General features: G+C 43.2%; 1 protein-coding gene across 2 annotated transcripts in view; it reads left to right on the top strand.

The window, feature by feature from the left end:
- Positions 1 to 571: 571 nt before the first annotated feature.
- The window catches only part of SOS2 (SOS Ras/Rho guanine nucleotide exchange factor 2), a gene marked incomplete at its 5' end in the record, with an annotated part of 54,354 nt that continues 37,258 nt past the window's right edge, over positions 572 to 17,667 (top strand). For both annotated transcript variants that reach the window (XM_081999807.1, XM_081999806.1), the window contains 3 exons: positions 572 to 658; positions 13,648 to 13,773; positions 16,870 to 17,001. In XM_081999807.1, coding sequence (XP_081855933.1) covers positions 572 to 658; positions 13,648 to 13,773; positions 16,870 to 17,001 — 345 coding nt within the window. The remainder of the gene's footprint in view (positions 659 to 13,647; positions 13,774 to 16,869; positions 17,002 to 17,667) is intronic.

Below are 17,667 nucleotides of genomic sequence, written 5' to 3'. Positions count from 1 at the left end.
AGCGCCCATCATCGCTGCAACAAGCGGCTACCTAAGAGTTCAGCGGGGTGGTGTGGTGCCACTTGCCCGACTCCGGACAAATTAATTAACCTCGGCCGCGCTGCTGCGGGGGGGCAGCCCTGCCCTGCGGGGCGGGCAGCCGCAGCGGGATGCGCGGGCTCCGGTCCGTCACTGCCCGGCCGCGGAGCGGGCCGCGGAGCGGGCGGCAGGGGGCGCCGCCGTAGTGGGCGGGGGAGGGCAGCACGGTGGCGGCCGCGCATGCGCGCGGAGGGCGGCGGCGGTAGCGGGCCGCAGCGAGCGGGCCCGAGGTCGCCTCACCCGCCGCCCCGTCAGCGCACGGCGAGCGGCCCGGAGCCCGGCCCCTCCCGCGCCGGATGTGATGGCCGCCCGGGCGGGGGGGTGACGAGCGAGCCAGCGGCGGCCGAGAGCCCAGCGCGGCCCGGTCCTGACGAGCGCCGGCGGCGGCTTCTCCTTCCCCTCAGCGCCCCCTCCTCCCCCTATGCCCCGGGTGCCGTAGCGGGCAGCGGCGAGGCAGGGCGGCCCCGATGCGGAGGAGCCGCCGGTGGGCGCCATGCAGCCACCGCCGCAGCCTTACGAGTTCTTCGGGGAGGAGAACGGCCCGAAATGGCGGGGGCTCTTCGTGCCCGCCCTGCGCAAGGTCAGTCCGCCGGCGGGGGGGGGACGGGCGGCACCTGCGCCTCACGCCACCCTGCGGGCCCGGGCCCCCGGGAGCGTCCCTTCCCCGCCCGCACGCCGCCCTCCCCGGGCTCCGGGGCCGTCGGTGCGTGCCGGTGCCCGTCCCGCCGCAGGGCTCGGGCCGGCTCGCACCTCTGGTGCCGCTGCCCGTACCCCCGACAGCCATCTCCTCGGGCAGGGCAGGGGCGTCTGGCCGTCTGCTTGCATAGTGCCCCTGCCCTGCCTGGCTCCTGCGGGACCTCCTCCCTCCTTCGCCGCGTCTGTTCGCCCGTCCCGGCAGCCCGGTCACGGGCGGAGCAGAGGTTGGAAGGGGCCTCCGGGGGTCCCAGGCAGGGTCACCCACAGCAGGGTCGCCCACGTCCAGGTGGTGCCCGTGCTCCTGCCTTGCCCTCGGTGCCTGTTTGTGTGAAGATGCTGCCAGGTGACAGCGTGCGCCTTGCAGACTCTCCTCCTGTCAGAGGCTGCTTCTCCTCCTTCACCAGCTCTTGCCAAAAGTCCCGTCCCTGCCTTCTTAATTGGGCCGCTGATAATATTACTGATTTTCTTCTGACATGTGCTGCGGAAGGGCACCCTTCCATCCCTTCCCCGCGGCATTTCTCCAGGCGGCTCCTCCAGACCCTCTCCCGAAGCAGACTCCCTTGCTGGCCGCCCAGCTGAGGTGTTTCCGACATGCTGGCTATCGTAACACCACGCTGCTGACTGCATTTCTGTGAGAGTCAACGGCTGTGGTGCGGGGTAAAGTCAGCCTGTGTTTTCTTGAGAGAGAAACATCTGTCCGCTGCATAAATGAGATAAACTGTGTGGAAAACCGGTTACCTTGTCACGGAGAGGAATTTCTCTCTTGATGATGTGTTTTACATAGCAGGGTAGTCCCCAGCCCATCACCCTTAGGTGGGGCACCCCCAGTAGCGGAGGGAATGGGTTAAATTGAGGCTAGTGGGGCATGGAGGGAGTGATGTTGTTCTGCTGGTTGTCATTTGCTTGTCACCACTGCAAAGGTTGAGGACCGATGTATAGCTCTTAACATAATGGCCTGCTGATCTGGATCTCTGGTGCTGGGCAGTGCTGTGATAGAAGTAACGCAGGTAGTCATGTGAGTGGTGTTTAGATTTAGTGATGGTGTGGGGTAATGATTCTCTCATTTGCATCTCAAAGATTTGCATTTGTTTTGGGTCCCTGTGTCACTTGTATTAAAAGCCGCTGAAGGCAGTTAAGTAGTCTTGTGGCTGGCATAAAAACCACTAATCGCCTGTCTGAAGAATCCTGGATTTTCTACTCTTGAATCTTCTCCTCCTCCTCCTAGTAGTTGCTTTCCAGTGTGCCTCGGGAAGCTTAGAGAATGCCATGCTGCTCTTCTCCTGGTCACTGGAGGCTGACATAAAACAGTACCTTGACACCAACCAGCATCCACCCAAATGGGAGGTGTAGCTGTTATCAGTTTGACCAAAAAGATTTCTTTAAAACTGTAAGGGTGTTTTCATCATTCTAAAATACAAATAAAAGTTGGTGGATTAACGCTGCTTTTACCAGTTCTTACGGTCTCTGTAGCAACTTAGACTTTCTAAACCAGAGGAAATAAAGTCTTGATACCAGTGACTGCTTGTAAAAATGTGTAGTTGCTTATAGAGAGTTTTTTTGCTTCCTGGGAAAGTTCCTTCTGTGCAGTACCCACCCTTTAGCATGAAGCAATCGTACTGTAATGTGCATTTCTACTATGAACATGCAGTATCAGTGACTCAAAACAAAATTGTATCATTGTTCCAGTTGTTGCAGTCAGGCTATTAGGGAGATGCTGTCAGTTTTAATATATGCTTTAAAAGATCAGATGCCCTAATGTGAACACTGGAGATTTTAAAACTAGAACATTTTAGAAAATTTATGGGTTGTTTTGTTTACATCTTGCATTTTCACTTTGATAATGACATGAGAGCATTTCCGTTATTTATAGGAGAGCTGAAAAGTGTGGCAGTGAATCCAAAGTGTGCACCAAAGCATCAGATTTTTCTCTTAGTTTCAGAATTTACAAAATGTTACTGCAGTTTTCAAATAGTTTGCAGTTTCATTCTGAAGACGTTTAAAAGCCTGCTTGTCAGCCGGTTTAGCTATCTTTTCAAGCAGGTTGCTCTTGAGATGGAAACTTTAAAGGAAGTCTGAGCATCAGAAAATTTTATTTAAATGCCTGGAATAGGGGGTTTTAATGTCTAAGCTGTGTTTTCATCACAGTAGCCTATGCTGCAACTGCAGAGATAGTACGCTGTTTCCCATTCTTGAAAGCTTTTCCTTTTAATGAATAACCTCTTGAAGATGAAAAACTTGTAGTTGAAAAAGAGGAAAGTTTTTGGTTTTCTTGTATATATTAAGGTGTGTAAAATCTTAATTCTGAAATACAGAAAGACGTGAACTGTACTGGCTTGTTATCCAGCTCCACTAACAACAGATCGTATTTCCTTGCGTCTTGACTTTTAAGTCTGTAACATGCTTTGAAGAGCTCCAGTCCCTTTCATTATGCATTCAGCAAGTTTAAGGTCACTTCCTCTTATCAAACCATGCTTAAACCCTTGCATTTGCTTTAATTCTATGCAGTTGACAATTAACAAATGGTGAGTGGGGAAAAAAGTGGTAAAATACATCAATTCTTACTTTAATATGTGGAAAGAAAGATGAGGATCTGGCTTGTAAACAATATTCTGTATGCATTTGAGCAGTCATACATCTTTAAGATTAGTAGAGAGTGCTAAATTGTACCTACAAGTGTGAGTCTTTTTAGGAAAAAAGCTAAACTGCAAGGCATCATTAAACCAGATTTTTTAAAATAATTTTTTAATATATTTATATCACCATATCCTTAGCACTGGCACCTTGGAATCTAGTAAGTTGAAAACTTTAAAGCAGTTTCATGTATTACCTCTCTTCCAGCCAGTAGATTTACAAGCGTGTCCTTACTCTAAAGCATCTTACTTTCTTCTGTTGCTGTGCTGGAAACCTAAGTAGGAAGTGAGTATGATGAAACTCGTTATAAAAGTCCTGTCAAAGTAAATGAATCAGAAGAAAAGAATATTTTTATCTGGTTGCTTAGGTTATAGTTACTTAAACTGCTGTTTGTAGCAAGTAAATCACTTCAAACAGATCTACAATCTAAGTTGTATAAAGGCTTTTAATCTGGGAGCTGACTTTAGTTATTAAAGGATCACAATGTCTCTTTGAATAATTCTGGAAGCATGCAGGCAGCTGTTCCAGCAGAAATCACATGCATCTCGAACGCCTCGCTGGCGGGGTTGGGTGGGTTTGAATCCTCGGGATGTTGATGCTGGCAGCGTCATTAAAGCTGGTGCTGGACGGGGCAGTGCCGTTCTGGAGGGCTGCGAGTGAGGGGATTTTCTTCTCTGGTGGGTGGGTGCTGGAGGGGAAGGTGGTGTTGGGGAGTTTGTGCTCTCCCCCTTTTTCATTTCTCCAGGTGTTTGTTGTGTGGGTTTGTTTTGATTTGGTTTGGTTTTTAGCTGTTCCTAGCCTGATGGCTTTTGTGGGGAAAGATATCAAATTATGAAACCCGTTTCTAAAGCTGGCATTTCAATTTTGTAACTGGGTTTCCCAGCACAGACCCAGTGCCAAAGCTTGCCCTTGCTGCCTGTCAACTTTGTTCCAGATGAAACTTTCCAGAACTGAACTGATTTTGCAGGTTGAGACTGGGATTACAAGGAAACCCCAAGAAAATTGTTCATGAATCTTGGTGGTAGCAGCTGCGTGGGTAACTCCCACTGACCCACTGAAGGTCCCAATTTTAATGCATTCTATGAAAAGTTTTTGGGAATTGTAATTGAAAAATTCATTAATGCCAAATACCTTCCATTGCTACCTGGAATAAACTTCTATTCCAATTACATGGAACAAGTCTTCAAAACGAAACGGGTGACTCCATAGAACTAGCGTGTATTTTTGAAAGTAGTGCATAATATGTTGTTGGACATGTATATGTGTATTTATTTGCCCTAAAATATTTTTGTGTGTTCTTAGCATGCATTATCATTCGCACATGCTCTTGCAAATCTACTGGCAAATTAGAAATGTATTTCTGTAAAGAGCTGTGTATTCAGTTGCTTTGTTCTTTGATATTTCTAAATTAAAGCATCTCATAGGTATTGTTGTCTTGATTTTCTCCATTCTCTACAAATAGAGACCATCAAACAGTTAACACTCACATTGCTGCAGGCGCTATACATGTCGGTGTAATGGCACTGTACACTCTTTGCATTTTCTAAAACAATTCCGCTATTGCTCTGGACTACTCATCAAATTTCTAGAGCATGACTAAAGGGTTTATTCTTAGGAAATGTTGCATACGGGGATATAAAAGACCATTTTGAGGACATTTTTGAAGTTTACATTAATTCAGTGTTTCTTTATATTTTAAAACCTACGGGAGCTAATGTATAATGACACAGCTGTTGTGTAAGGTTGTGTGGGGAGGGTTCTGGTTGGTAATAGGGCAAAGGCTGTCCTGTTTTCCTCACTGCTCTGTCAAGGGCAGTTCATCTGCATGTTTTCCATTGCAGGATTGGGCCCCCTTGGGTTAGTATTATTTAATGCATTATAGTGTCATTATAATAGATTATTATTTAGTGCATGCTAATTTCATTAGCATGCATTATTATTTAATGCATTATAATTTCAACTGTAGAGTTGCTTGTTATGCTCTTTTTTAAAAGAGTTATATTTAGTTTTGAAATCTGTTAGGTCATTTAGCTTCTAATGAATACACTTACATGAGCTCTGAAGCCTGGACCTTTGCATATTGGTAGTTCCTACAAACACAAATGCCCCTGTGACATTAAGCTTGGGAGAACAGCAAATAAGGGAAGTGCTGGTGATACTTAACTACCTGTGAAATACGTAGACCTGTACAAGTTTGAAGCACAGGTCTGGTGGTTGCCTCACAACACCGTGCTCACAATTGAGAGGTGTCTGGAGGTGTGGAAAGGAACAGCAAGTCCCTGTTAAGTGGACACTGCCAAGCCTTCTGTAAACTATAGGCTAATTCCTCCAGACCTCCTTTATTCCCAGTAGCTGCTGGGTATCGCTAGAGGTTGGTTTTAGTCCCTTACAAGCAAGTAGACTGTTGTTGCATAAATATTCACTATTGTAAATAACATTTGGAACTAAAGGGACTGGTCCTTTTACTTAAATCCTATTTTTCCATGTGTGTGTCCCCAGCTGTTACACTGTTTAGCTTAAATATTGTCACTGGAATCAGCAGTTGGCAAATGGTAATAGGAGAGTTTTCTCAGCCAGTGGCATGGAATGAAGGTAGTTTCAAAGCTGAGGCATTCAAAAGTAGTGGGAACAGTGTAATTTCATTTGGCAGCAGTAGCAGAAGAAACACTTCCTACCTGTGTTGTTAAAATGGAATATGGAAATTAGCATTTGTGTTGGCTTAAAGACTTGCCAGGCTAACTAGTCCCAGGAAGAAAAAACAAACCACCATTTACTGCCGTGATTCACCTCGCTCCTGTGCCTTCATTCCCCTCACGTGTGGTCATTTTGCCCCTGTGGTGTACCGTGTGAGCCAGGCGCTGGGAGAGCTCGGCACCGTCCGCTTCTCTTTTTCTCATCTCACCATTTCACATGTCTTCGCCCACTTGAGCCACCTCACCTGTTCTGGTGGGTTTTTGTCTCCTTTCCACCACCTCTCCTGCTCTCCGGAGTTTTTCACCTCTCCTTTCCTCTTTGCACAGTGCAGGCGTTATCTAATCTCCTCCGGAGAAGCTGTTGAGTCTGTTATTTGCTTTTATAATTACCTCACCAATTTCCTTTCTACCAGGCTCTTCACATGAGCTCTGTGCTGCCATTCCTTGAGTTCGGCAGGTTAGTCATGTAAAAAAGGTGCCGAGGACATCTTTTTCCCGTATTTATGGCCTCTTTATTCTCCAGACACTTCCCCTAATTTTTTTAATGTAATTTCAATGGCTATCTGGTTCACAAAGAAATTACTCTGACAGTCTTTACTGTCTCCAGATTTAAGGTTTGGCCTTTTTTTTTTTTTTTTTTTCTTTTAAGCGGTATGTATCTTTGCTTTTTGCCATTTATTGTTTCTTACTGCATCTGTTCACTTAAAATGTAATCTCAGAGCTCACTCTGCAGCTCCAAACTCGATGCTAGCCTGCGTGGCTCATGAATTTATTTTTAAATCTTTCTAAAGATCTACTTGAAATGATACGGGCCTGCTTGAATAATTAAGTCTACTTGAGTGAGTGGTTCGTCTTGGGAAGGGCATGATGTAAAAAAGTGGGGAGAGGGAGCCTGAGGGTGCTGGGTTCAGAGCCTCTTGGCTCTGGGAAGTGATGTGTTGACGAGCTGGGGGAGAATTAGTGGCTATTACATTAAAGTTAAGACGTGTTCACAGCAATCACCACGCTGGCTGTGGTGTTTTCCTTCCATATCGCAGGGCAGAGGCTGTGCCTAGCTCATTCAGGGTTTATCTCAATTTAAACAAGGCATTTTATATGGATGGATAAAATCCAAATACTTAATTTTCCATCTGTCTTTAAGATTAAAATGGATGTATGTGTTTGTGTGTATGTAAAGGTATACACATTTTCGTTTCTCCTTGACTCTGTATAAAAGGACACAATCGACTGCAGAACAGAGATTTTGTGTGTTTGGGTAGAAAAGCAGAGACTGCAAAGATGATCTGAGGAACAAAATATGAAATGTAGATGAGAGTAGATACAGCAGAAGTGAGGCATGCTAGGGAAGAGCCAGCAGGAAAAACTATGGGCAGGCAGCTCCGTGAGGAAACACATCCACGCGGTCATCGGCAGAAGCCCGCGATCGGTGCGGTGTGGTGGGGTAGGATGCAGGCAGAGACCGAGCCCAGTGCTGCTGTGCTTGCCGTGATCCACCAGTCCCTTCCACCACGTGCCATCGAGGTGTAGTACGTGCCACAAGCTTATTGCAGAAGAAGATGGGAGCGATGATGGTCTGTGTTGAGTTTGCGACCTATCAACCAACAGCGCATCAGCTTGGTAGCATTTGTGCCATTATCAAGGTGTGTTTTCTGTCTGCACCAAGCGGACCTGCCAGTAGATCTTTGGACCGTCTTCAGTGTTATTTCAGAACACAGATCCCTGTCTGCACCACCTGTCATGAATCTCCTTTAATTCACCCTCCCCTCAACTAGAATATACTAGAGGAGAATAGTAGTTAAGTAGCTGAAGATGGAAAAAAATTATATTTACGGTAAAGTGGTGGTGTAGGATGACTGTTTAATCACCCCCGTACCCAGTCACTTAACAGCAGTTGGTGTATGTGAGGCCAGACAGCTGATGAGTATCTGCACCTGAGATGCTTTTTGTAGCTCAGTTACTACTGCTATTCTCAGTGAGAATACTTTATTTTGCTAATCGTGCATTAAATGTTTAGAATTGCAGTGAAAAAGCTAAAATGCCATATGTAGATGATTTATTAAATTCTGTTTTGCCTAGGAGACTACTTCATATCGTTCCTCTATCAGCATTTACTAGTTTGATTTCAGAAAGGCAGGCCATCTAGAAATTGCTGTACTGGAAATAAAGTTAGAAATTAGTGCAGTTTTTTAGAAGTTAACAGTGCGTTTTTATTTGGGATATCTCTTCACGTCTTTAAATCTTTGTGGTTCTTTCTAAAGAATTATGCTGTAACTGTGCTTGAAAATTGGGAATATCAATGCTGTCATCTTGCACTGAATAAGAGCATCACAGGCCTTTTAAGTTACTACATCTGGTTCCCCTCTTCCTCTGGAGCATCACTCAGATGAGGGATTAAAAACGCCCTTTGAGCAGATGTTTTATGTTTCTAATGGGCAATGTTATCTTGAGAAGAGAAAAGATAAGAAGGAATAAAACCCCAACCTAAAACCAGACATTTGTTGGATTAGTTTTTTCCTTCTTCCTGGCTCTCAGCATCTTGGTATGGGGCAAACCTGTGCTTCTGTCTTTGTCAGTGATGTATTTTCACCACCTTGAACACAGTGTCTGGAAACACTGACAAGTGTTGGCAAGACCGTAACCAGCCCGTGATAGTAAATATTTAACTTTTATGTTCTAATTATTTTTCTCGCTCCCAAATTTATATGCTTTGTTCCTCAAGTAAACAAACAGCCCTGCAAAGTTTTACTTGTCCACTGATCTAGTATAACTGTGTTTTTACAAGGCAAGTAAAATTCCTAAGTTGAAATCAGTCGCTGTGGGAGGAGAATGAATAGTTTCTGTTGTAAACAGTTAATAAATTTAACATGCCATTTATTAAGCTATCCTGTTAGCATAGTAAGCTTAGAAATGTTATATTATCATGCTAACAGATTTTGTGGTGGCATTTTTAAATTAGAAACTTCTTGTTCTGAAATCTCAGGTAATATGGGAATTCTGTTCTCTGAAAATGTAGTTGTTTTCAATGTAAGTGGAGAAGTGGAATATTGTTTCCTAGTCTTTCAGGAATATGTATTTATATTTCTGTGATGGTATATGCTGTCTAAAGACTTGATGTGCACGTCATGGGTCTGGGATTTTTCTGTTCTTGTTTTTTTTTATGAACAATCTGTTGCTTTGCTTATGTGTTGTGGAACAACTGGAGCTTTCTGAAACGTGGTTTTACTACCAAAATACATGTATTCTGTAAAACTAGATTTAGGCAGTATAGCCAAACTGCTGGTTTGTTTCATTAGTATAGGCTAATAGAAGTTACTTTAGGTTAATATAGGCTAAAAAGAAGTTACTTGCAGTTTTGACTCAATATTTTTTCCTTGGTGTTTTGTTGTTTCAGATTCAGTGCTTTGACCCTTGCTATTATACTCAGGACTTCTGAATTTCCTCAACTCCAGATAATATTGAGATTCAGACTTCATGCCAGGACTCCTGCAGTTCAGAATTAAGCCTACCATTATATTAGTTCTAAAAAATAAGATCATTTTATTTCTAGTCCTAATACTGTTTATGTCCTTGAAAAATCTTCATCTTGTCTTAACAGACTTCTTCCCAGGGGCCTGTAAGGACTATTCACATCTCACTGAGAAGGAATTTTGAGCTTGACTTCATCTCTGCAGCTGCCTGTTTTCTCTAGAAGCTTTTGTGGTGTGGTGCAGGACCTGCCTCTTGGAAGGAACTAGCGGGAGGAACTCAATTTACCTTTAAGGCATTTTTCAGTCTCCTCTTGAGCCACTGCTTGTACAGATGCAGATGAGGTCTTAGAGGGCACTGCCAAATCTGATGAAGCCTACAGCCATAAGAAGGAGACATCCTTGTGAAGCCGCCGCTGGATTTTCCTCAAATATGCACATGTTGGAGGGGTGGAAGAGTAGGGAGAAGTAAAGAAGAGCAAGAGTAGGAGCACTTTAGGAACTCCCATCTAAAAGAAATGCATGTCCCCAAGAAAGGCCTTAAGGCCATGTTTAAATGCTGTGCTTATGGGATTCATACCTGTTCATTCATTTCTGTTCCTTGGAACAGCTTGTGAAGGAATAAAGCTGTGTGAATGACAGTAAAAAATAGTCCTGCTAATCTTAATCTCCTTCTTCAATGACTTCAAGCACTCTGCTTGGGTTGTTTCAGAGGTAAAGTAGGTAAAAAAAATCTGGTTTCTCTGATACCTTCTGCTCAGAGTTCTTGCAGCAGAGCTCTTGCTGGTTAGTGAAACACATTGAGGGTTTAAGGATTTTGACCCTTAAAGAAGCAGTTACAAGTCAGGTCAAAATTGAGCCCTGTGTTATCTATGCTATATTATTCCATGCCAGCTAATACAATTGTGCTCAAATATTTCAGTTTGAACCTGAAATCGGTGAGTGTACCTTCTGTAAGAAACATGTCCTCAGTCGTTCTTCCCGCTTTTTTCTTGTACGTTCAGTGTTTTATCAGCCTCTCCTTGCTTTTCCAGTCCTCTCAGTCAGGGTGTAGGTGAATATTGCGTTCTCTTGTTAGTACAGCAGCAGCTGATTTGATCAGCCAGTGCACAGCTTTTATAACTGTCTTTTTGGTTTGCTATAAAAAACAGTGTCTTGCTATGGAATTGTTTTTTTCTCAGTAACGGCACTTACATCAAAATAACTTGTCTTGAAGCCAGGGAGTGCATGAGTACCTCTGGGACCTTTCCGTGATGCTGCAGGCAGTATCATTTCAAATGGAAGCTGATCTCTAAATCCTCTGGGAAGGGTTGTCTCAAACAAGAAATGTTGAGCTTTGTTGTTGGTTTTCCTCCTTTGGAAGCAAAATTGACTCCAGTACTTACATTTGTGTCCGTTGTATGAAGCTGAGATTCTTTGCCAGTGTTTGAAGAGGGCTGAGGGCTCCTCTGCATGTCCTCAACCTTGTTAGATATCCACGTGCTCTTGAGAAAGCTGAGGAAAGTATGGCATGAGCTGTTTAGACCTGTGAACTGAAATTAGTTACAAATGACGTATTTGTGGCAGTGATGTCTGTTTTTAAAATGAGTGACCCTCGTGAGAAGAGAATGGCTGCGATCTGATACAGTAAGTGGGAGTTCTCCATCTTCTCTTAAGGGAAGCACAGCTTCCCTTTCTCATCTTCTTACAGCTCCTGTTCTTGTCATTTCTGTGGAGCATCATTACGGGTTCGTTGTGGGGGAAGTATCATTTCGTCTTATTTCCTAGTCAGCTAGCTAATGCTTTTGCTGTAGTAATGCTCGTATAAGAGATACGTGGCGGGACCTTAACTCGACACTTCCTGGTTTTCCATTGTTTTGTGAATTAAACTCTCCTGTTCAGGAAGAACATGAAGTGCACAGACTATTGTTGAAAACCTGCAGTCTTAAGTAAAAGTTTTCAAGGAATGTTTTTTATTTTCTTGAGGGTTTTTTTTTTTCTTTCTTTCAGTAGTACATGATCTTGTATACACATCAGCAGGGGAACAGTTAATAAGACGCTGAGAAGTATACATGTTTGAAGTGCAGAAGACTAAATGATACATAAAGATCTATACAGATACTCCAGAACAAAACTGAACAGCTGGATTAGAGCAGAATGTGTATTCCCTTCTCTCTTAGTGTACAACTGCCTTATTAATGTGTTTCTTCACCTCTGCTTTTCGAGGACAGATGCCAGTGCAGAATTAAGCACTAGAAATGTGCGTTGTTGCCTGGGAGGTGTCTCTCCCTGGCTGTCGCATAGGAGTGATACCACCGTGTAATACCTTAATTATTAAGTCTAGTACAATCACCACTAGTGTATGTTTTCATATTTTCAGTGTGTGTCCCCCTTCCCACTCCCCTGAGACACTCAGATTCCCATCGTTGGTCCCCGTCTGTGCTCCTCCATTTTTGAGAGTGCGTTGGTAGACTTCTCCATCCAAGTCATCATCTCTGCTTCTAGAATGTTGAAGGTGTGCAGCAGCAGCCCCTTCCAGTGGTCCCCTCCGTGGATCTTCACTTTTTCTCCCTACCTGTTGGTCATCCTGGTTCTTCCTCTCTTCTCGTGTGTGGGGAGTCCTGTTCCCTCAGTTCTTTCAGGCCTTGGCACAGCAGGAGGTGGAGCAGCAAGCGGTTCCTCGCAGTGGCTCTGGCTCCCGGGCAGCTCTGCCCACCCGGCAGGCAGGGAAGGAAGCCGGCTAGACACCTTACTTCCTTGTTGGTCTTGTTTTTGCACGACTTACAAAAGCCTTCAGGGCTGCAAATTGAGTGCCCCTGAGGTATTGCTATGTAATTATTAGTTACTTAATTTGGAGGAAGCCCTCAGAGCCCCCCAGTGTTTGTGGACTCGCTTGTTGTCTTTGGAGGGAGGAGTGCATGTATTTCAGAGGATCAGAATTGACCCGAAGATGTTGTTATTGTCTTCCCCCAAGAAACTACTGATCCGTTTCTCTTGTGTTTGAAACCACGTACAGAATGCCAATGTAAGTACGCAAGATTACTTTTTTTGAGGTGATTAACATATAATTTGTATGGGGAGAGTAGGGAATTTCCCTGGATTGTATTACTTACAAATCTTTTGGCTATAGTTTAGGATGTAGTTAGTGCTTTCCTGATTGAGAAGCTGCCAGGGAAAACTGAGTATATAGACTAATTCTTGAGAGCTTTTTTGCTTTTTTAAGGTGGGATAGTTGGTTGGTTTGGGGGGATTTTTAGTAGGAAAACAGCCCCGTTGGACCAAGGTGAGTTAGTTGTGGGCACATGCTGATGTTGCCTGTTCCAGGTTGTCTGGTCTAGCTTAGCCTTGGAAAGGAAAGCTGTGATTAATCTCCGTGAAGTGAGATAAAAGGCATTATCCTGCCTTGCGTTAGAGGGAGGTGGAGGTCAGCTTTTCTCACAACACATTTCCTAGTCTTGACACTCTTGTGTTTTGACTCATGGTTTTCCTTAGGTCTCCCTCTCTGTTGTGTTTCACATCTTTCTCTCTCATGCCTCAGTGTTTCACGTTCTAGTTAGTTTTCTGGTTCTGAGGCATCTCAAATTGTTGTTGCAGCTCTCTTCCAGTGTCATGGTCGTGACTTTTTATTGCTATAGGTTTTAACAGCACATTAATTTGGTTCCCTGGCAGACTGGTTAGTTCTCTTACCCTGGTGTCCTTGCCTATTAAGTCTTTTCCTCTGGTGGGTCCGTGCTCCTTCTCTGTTCACAGTCACCCGGTACTCATTAGTAGGGTTAGTAACGTAACTGTATGTTACTCATTCTGTGGATGAATAACTGCAGAATTACCAGCAGTGATTGTTTTCACTGCATCGTTGGCAGAAATCTGCCTTGGCTTGAAATTTCTTCCCTAGGCTAAACACTTAGTTTTTAATTGAATAGAGACGCCAACTTGGCAGGAGTAGGATTTGCTATCTTAACTACGTAGGAAAATTTGTGGGAAATGACTGGAAGTGTGCAAATTTGCAGCACTACAGTACAGAGGTACTCTGCTTTTTCCCGATCCTTCCTTCTGTACAGCTTTAAATGGCGAAAAAAGCCTAATTCCTTTTTAATTCTTTTGGGCAGGTTCAGCAACAGGTTCACCCAAACCTTTCAGCAAAAGAAGATTCCCTCTATTACATTGAAGAGTTAATACTTCAGCTGCTAAATAAACTATGCATTGCTCAGCCACGGACTGTCCAAGATGTAGAGGTAAGGCTAAATACTGAAAACCCAAGTGCTTGCTTGCAGAATCTCAAAGATGAACTAAGATATTTTGGGCAGTGCAGGTTGAAGTTAAAGCAAGGTGAATCTGAAGAGTAGAGCCTGTTAATGCTAAAAAATTACATAGTATTCAGCTTTCACAAAGCAAGCTTAATTGGATCCTCATTTTCCTATACAGGACTTCAGAATAGAAATGGTGGGAATTTTTTCTTTCATCATTATTTTTATAAATGCAGATTACTTTGAAGGATTTTCTGCTGCTCAAATACACCTTGGACTTAAGAATGTAAGGATGTTGCAAGTTTTCCTACTCTTTGACATAAATACACAGAAAATAATAAATATTGGAATGAAAGGTTACTGTTGTTAGGTCTGGATTGTGCAGCTGAGGGAATAGAGTTGTATGTTCCTGGAACTTTATTGAACTCACTGAGGCTCTTGTATTATTGCAGCTGTCTGCTTTTGTGTCATCGGTTACAAAATGAGGGCTTTAATGGAGTGCACTTCAGTATACAGTCTAGAGGGAGAAAGTGCTTTCATGTAGCTGTGACCCATTATAGCGTTGGAGAGTATTAATTTTACATCAATCTATATGGCTAGGATTTTCAGCCTAAACCAAAATGAAGTTCTCATGTAATATTCTATATGTGTGGCATGGAAATAATTTAAAAAAAAAAAAAAATTACAAAATAATTGCCTTGGGGGTTTTAGATTCTTACTAGATGCAGCAATCGCCCTTTATTCAACATTGAGTTAAATCATTAATTATTAGTTTTGGTTTATGATTAATTTATTTTGTAATACTGATGCATAAAGATTATAGTATGACTAAATAAAAGCAAAACTTAATAGTCTCTTAATAGCTCTCAGGATTATTACTACCTTGAGTCTGGATTTGAACTTTAGATGTAGAGCTGAGAAATTCCATGTTCTTTCTCCAGTTCCCAGCTGATCAAACCCTTCAGCACACTGGACAGTTTGAGATAGCACTGATTGTTCTACACACCAACTCCATAGTTTTCTGCTTCTGAGTCATGAGATGTTAAAAAAACCCTGTGTATGTATGAATTAATTTTCATTGGGTATGTGTATGCTCCACAACTTACTGTGTGCAAAACTGCACATAATACAGGCAGTCTTCTGAGATAACTGACAACTCTCTTGAGTTGTAGTTACAAATATCACAGCAAACACTAAATCCAGTGTATTGTATTTTAAATATACCTGGCATTTTAAAGCTGTGAATAATAAAACTTTGTGCTTGGCAATGTAACAGTTACTTAATTTAAAAACACAGAACTGGGTCTAGATAATGGTAACGGGTTCCCCAGAATGTTACTGTTCTGTAGCTCAATACATTCAGACTCTTCCAGAGCAGGGAAAGTAGAATTCAGTTTTGTGTTACATATTGTTGGTGAGATTGCACTGCCAGCAGGCATCTGAGATCCGCAAATGAAGGCTTTTGGCTCTGCTCCTTAGCTGTTAAGAGAAAACATGAGAGCTGTGATCTCTAAATTTATCATGCAGGTATTTACGTAACAACCTGGAGTTAATGCCGCTATTTCTGCATGATATTAGACTTAAGTATTTGCAAGAACAAGGTCTAAAATCTCAGATTATAAATTTTTTATAAAGAGAAAAAGTCCTTCAAATTGTTCCCAACAAAAGACTGGGAACCGGCAAAGTCCGAGTGCGAAAGGCGCGTGTTACTCGTGAAGCGCACTGTTAAGCCAAAGGACAGCTGAATGCCCCGTTACGTCCACTTTGCTGGTAGAGTCTCGAGGGAAGTTCATTTCGGTGACCAGCCCAGAGCTTTCGGGTGCTGTCCAAGAGAAAAGGTCACCGTGTGTTTACCTGGCGCAGACGGCTGACGCAGAAAGTTGAGCGTTAAATGGCCGTGTGTAAATATTTAAAAGCTGCCTCTAAGAAGACCTGAGGCCTCCTTTTAAATTTCAGAATATGTGCAAAAACCTTTTTATCAAAGGGACACGTAGATTTCACCATTTTTTCTTCAGCTTATTCTTCAGCTCTTCTATAAAATCTCTCCTACAAGAGTTACCACTCATCCAGCACTCATTGTGGCCCAGGTTACAGGTCCAAAGCAGAGGTCAGGTATGGCACGGCACGGCACGGCACCACGTATGGTGCCTGCCTGGCAGTGGAGTAGAGGTGGAGTAAAGGCACGGTAGTGGGCAGGAGGCGATCGCTACGCCCCCTTCATCTATCTAACTTAAAAAAATCTGTTTTTCCAAAGTCACTTAAGCAGTCATCAGAGTTCAGTTTAGGGTTGTTCTTTGAGCATTTCATTCCTCAGCTCACAGGGGCTGCAGCGGGAAGCCTGGAGAACTTAATGGAAAGCAGGACTGGAGTCTTGTACGTGTTTAGCTGGGGTCTGCTGAGGTGTGGGACTTCTGCCCAAAGCAGTTTGTTCTGTTGCAGGGGTCATCTCTCCTGTTCCTATAGCAGCTGTTGAAATGTGAATCTATATAAAAGTGACCTGAAATTGCATACAGTTTACCATGGTAGTGTGGGCTGTAAACTGCAGCCACTGTGACTGGCTGTGCAGCAGGGAAGATGCTCCTGTGTGGGCTTGTGGAGTCCAAAGTGTTACAGCCAGCCTTTTTCATGAATGACAGAAGATACTGCACTTGTTTTTAATTTCTGCCATAAACTTGATCTGAGATAGGGCAAGTTACACTCTTTTATGAAATAGGAACAATACTGACTTGATTTTTTTTTTCATTTAGACTGTAAACTGTTTAGTACTCCCTGATGTTGTTTATATTTTGGGCTCCTGGTCTCAGCTGAGGTTTCTTGCTGCTCTTGTCATGTAGAGATCATAGAGCAGGAGTTGTTCTAGGAGATTTGAAGAGTTCTTCATGCTTAGGGAAGAGAGGTTGTTTGGGATTATTGAGAAGAGTGAAGCTGAGTTGTGTAAGGAGAGAACAGTTAGGAAGATGTTGCAAACACTGAGGAGGAGGATAATTGTCTATACTGCAGGGGAAGTAATTTGCCGCTTTGTTTTTTTTAAACTTCTCTTTGATTACTGTGGTTGATCTAAGTGCACTCTTTATGTTTGGACAGGAGCGCGTTCAAAAGACATTTCCGCATCCAATAGATAAGTGGGCGATCGCTGATGCGCAGTCTGCTATAGAGAAACGAAAAAGAAGAAACCCTCTCCTGCTACCTGTGGACAAAATACATCCTTTATTAAAGGTACTTAAACTGACAACCTGATGATTGCTGCTTCTGCCCACCACACACCTCCAGCTGTATTATTGCCCTCCAGCATAACCTTTAAAGTATTTTTTTTATTTTGTGTGAAATTAGGTAACTTTCACATATGGGCTGAAAGAGTAAACTCTGAGTCACCCTAGAACAGGATGAATATATTGTAGTATGTAAAAAATGTAGATCCCTAAACTCATCATGTTCTAGACATTAGTGTGTCAATGTATTACTCTACATTGAAATATGACTATTTAGTTTTTAACATATATAAAACCCAAACAAGCTCAAATACCTTACCTACTTCAGTAGCACTGTTTTGATGCCTTTATTTGTTTCAAAATGCTGCAGAAGCCAAAATTGAAGAAGAGAGAACGAGTAGATCCTGTTCCTTGTGTACTGTCAACTAAGATGTGTATCAATGTCCTTTCAGTTACTGTTGAATGTCACTGATGCCGTGGGTTTAAAATCAATAGATCTGCAAAGGTGTAACAAAAGACCGAATACAGACTTTGGTGGTGGTGGGTTTTGAGGAGAAGAGCGGCCTTCTCAGTTCTTAGTTGTCACATCCCTTACAACAGGTATAGAGGTCCTTGCTTACAGTTGGGATTTAGTGTCACGCAGTAAGCATGTATTCATACTGTGCCCCTATAG

The sequence above is a fragment of the Phaethon aethereus genome (assembly GCF_964289735.1).
Source record: "Phaethon aethereus genome assembly, chromosome: 5".
NCBI lineage: Eukaryota > Metazoa > Chordata > Aves > Phaethontiformes > Phaethontidae > Phaethon > Phaethon aethereus.
This window is presented reverse-complemented; position numbering and strand designations above follow the sequence as displayed.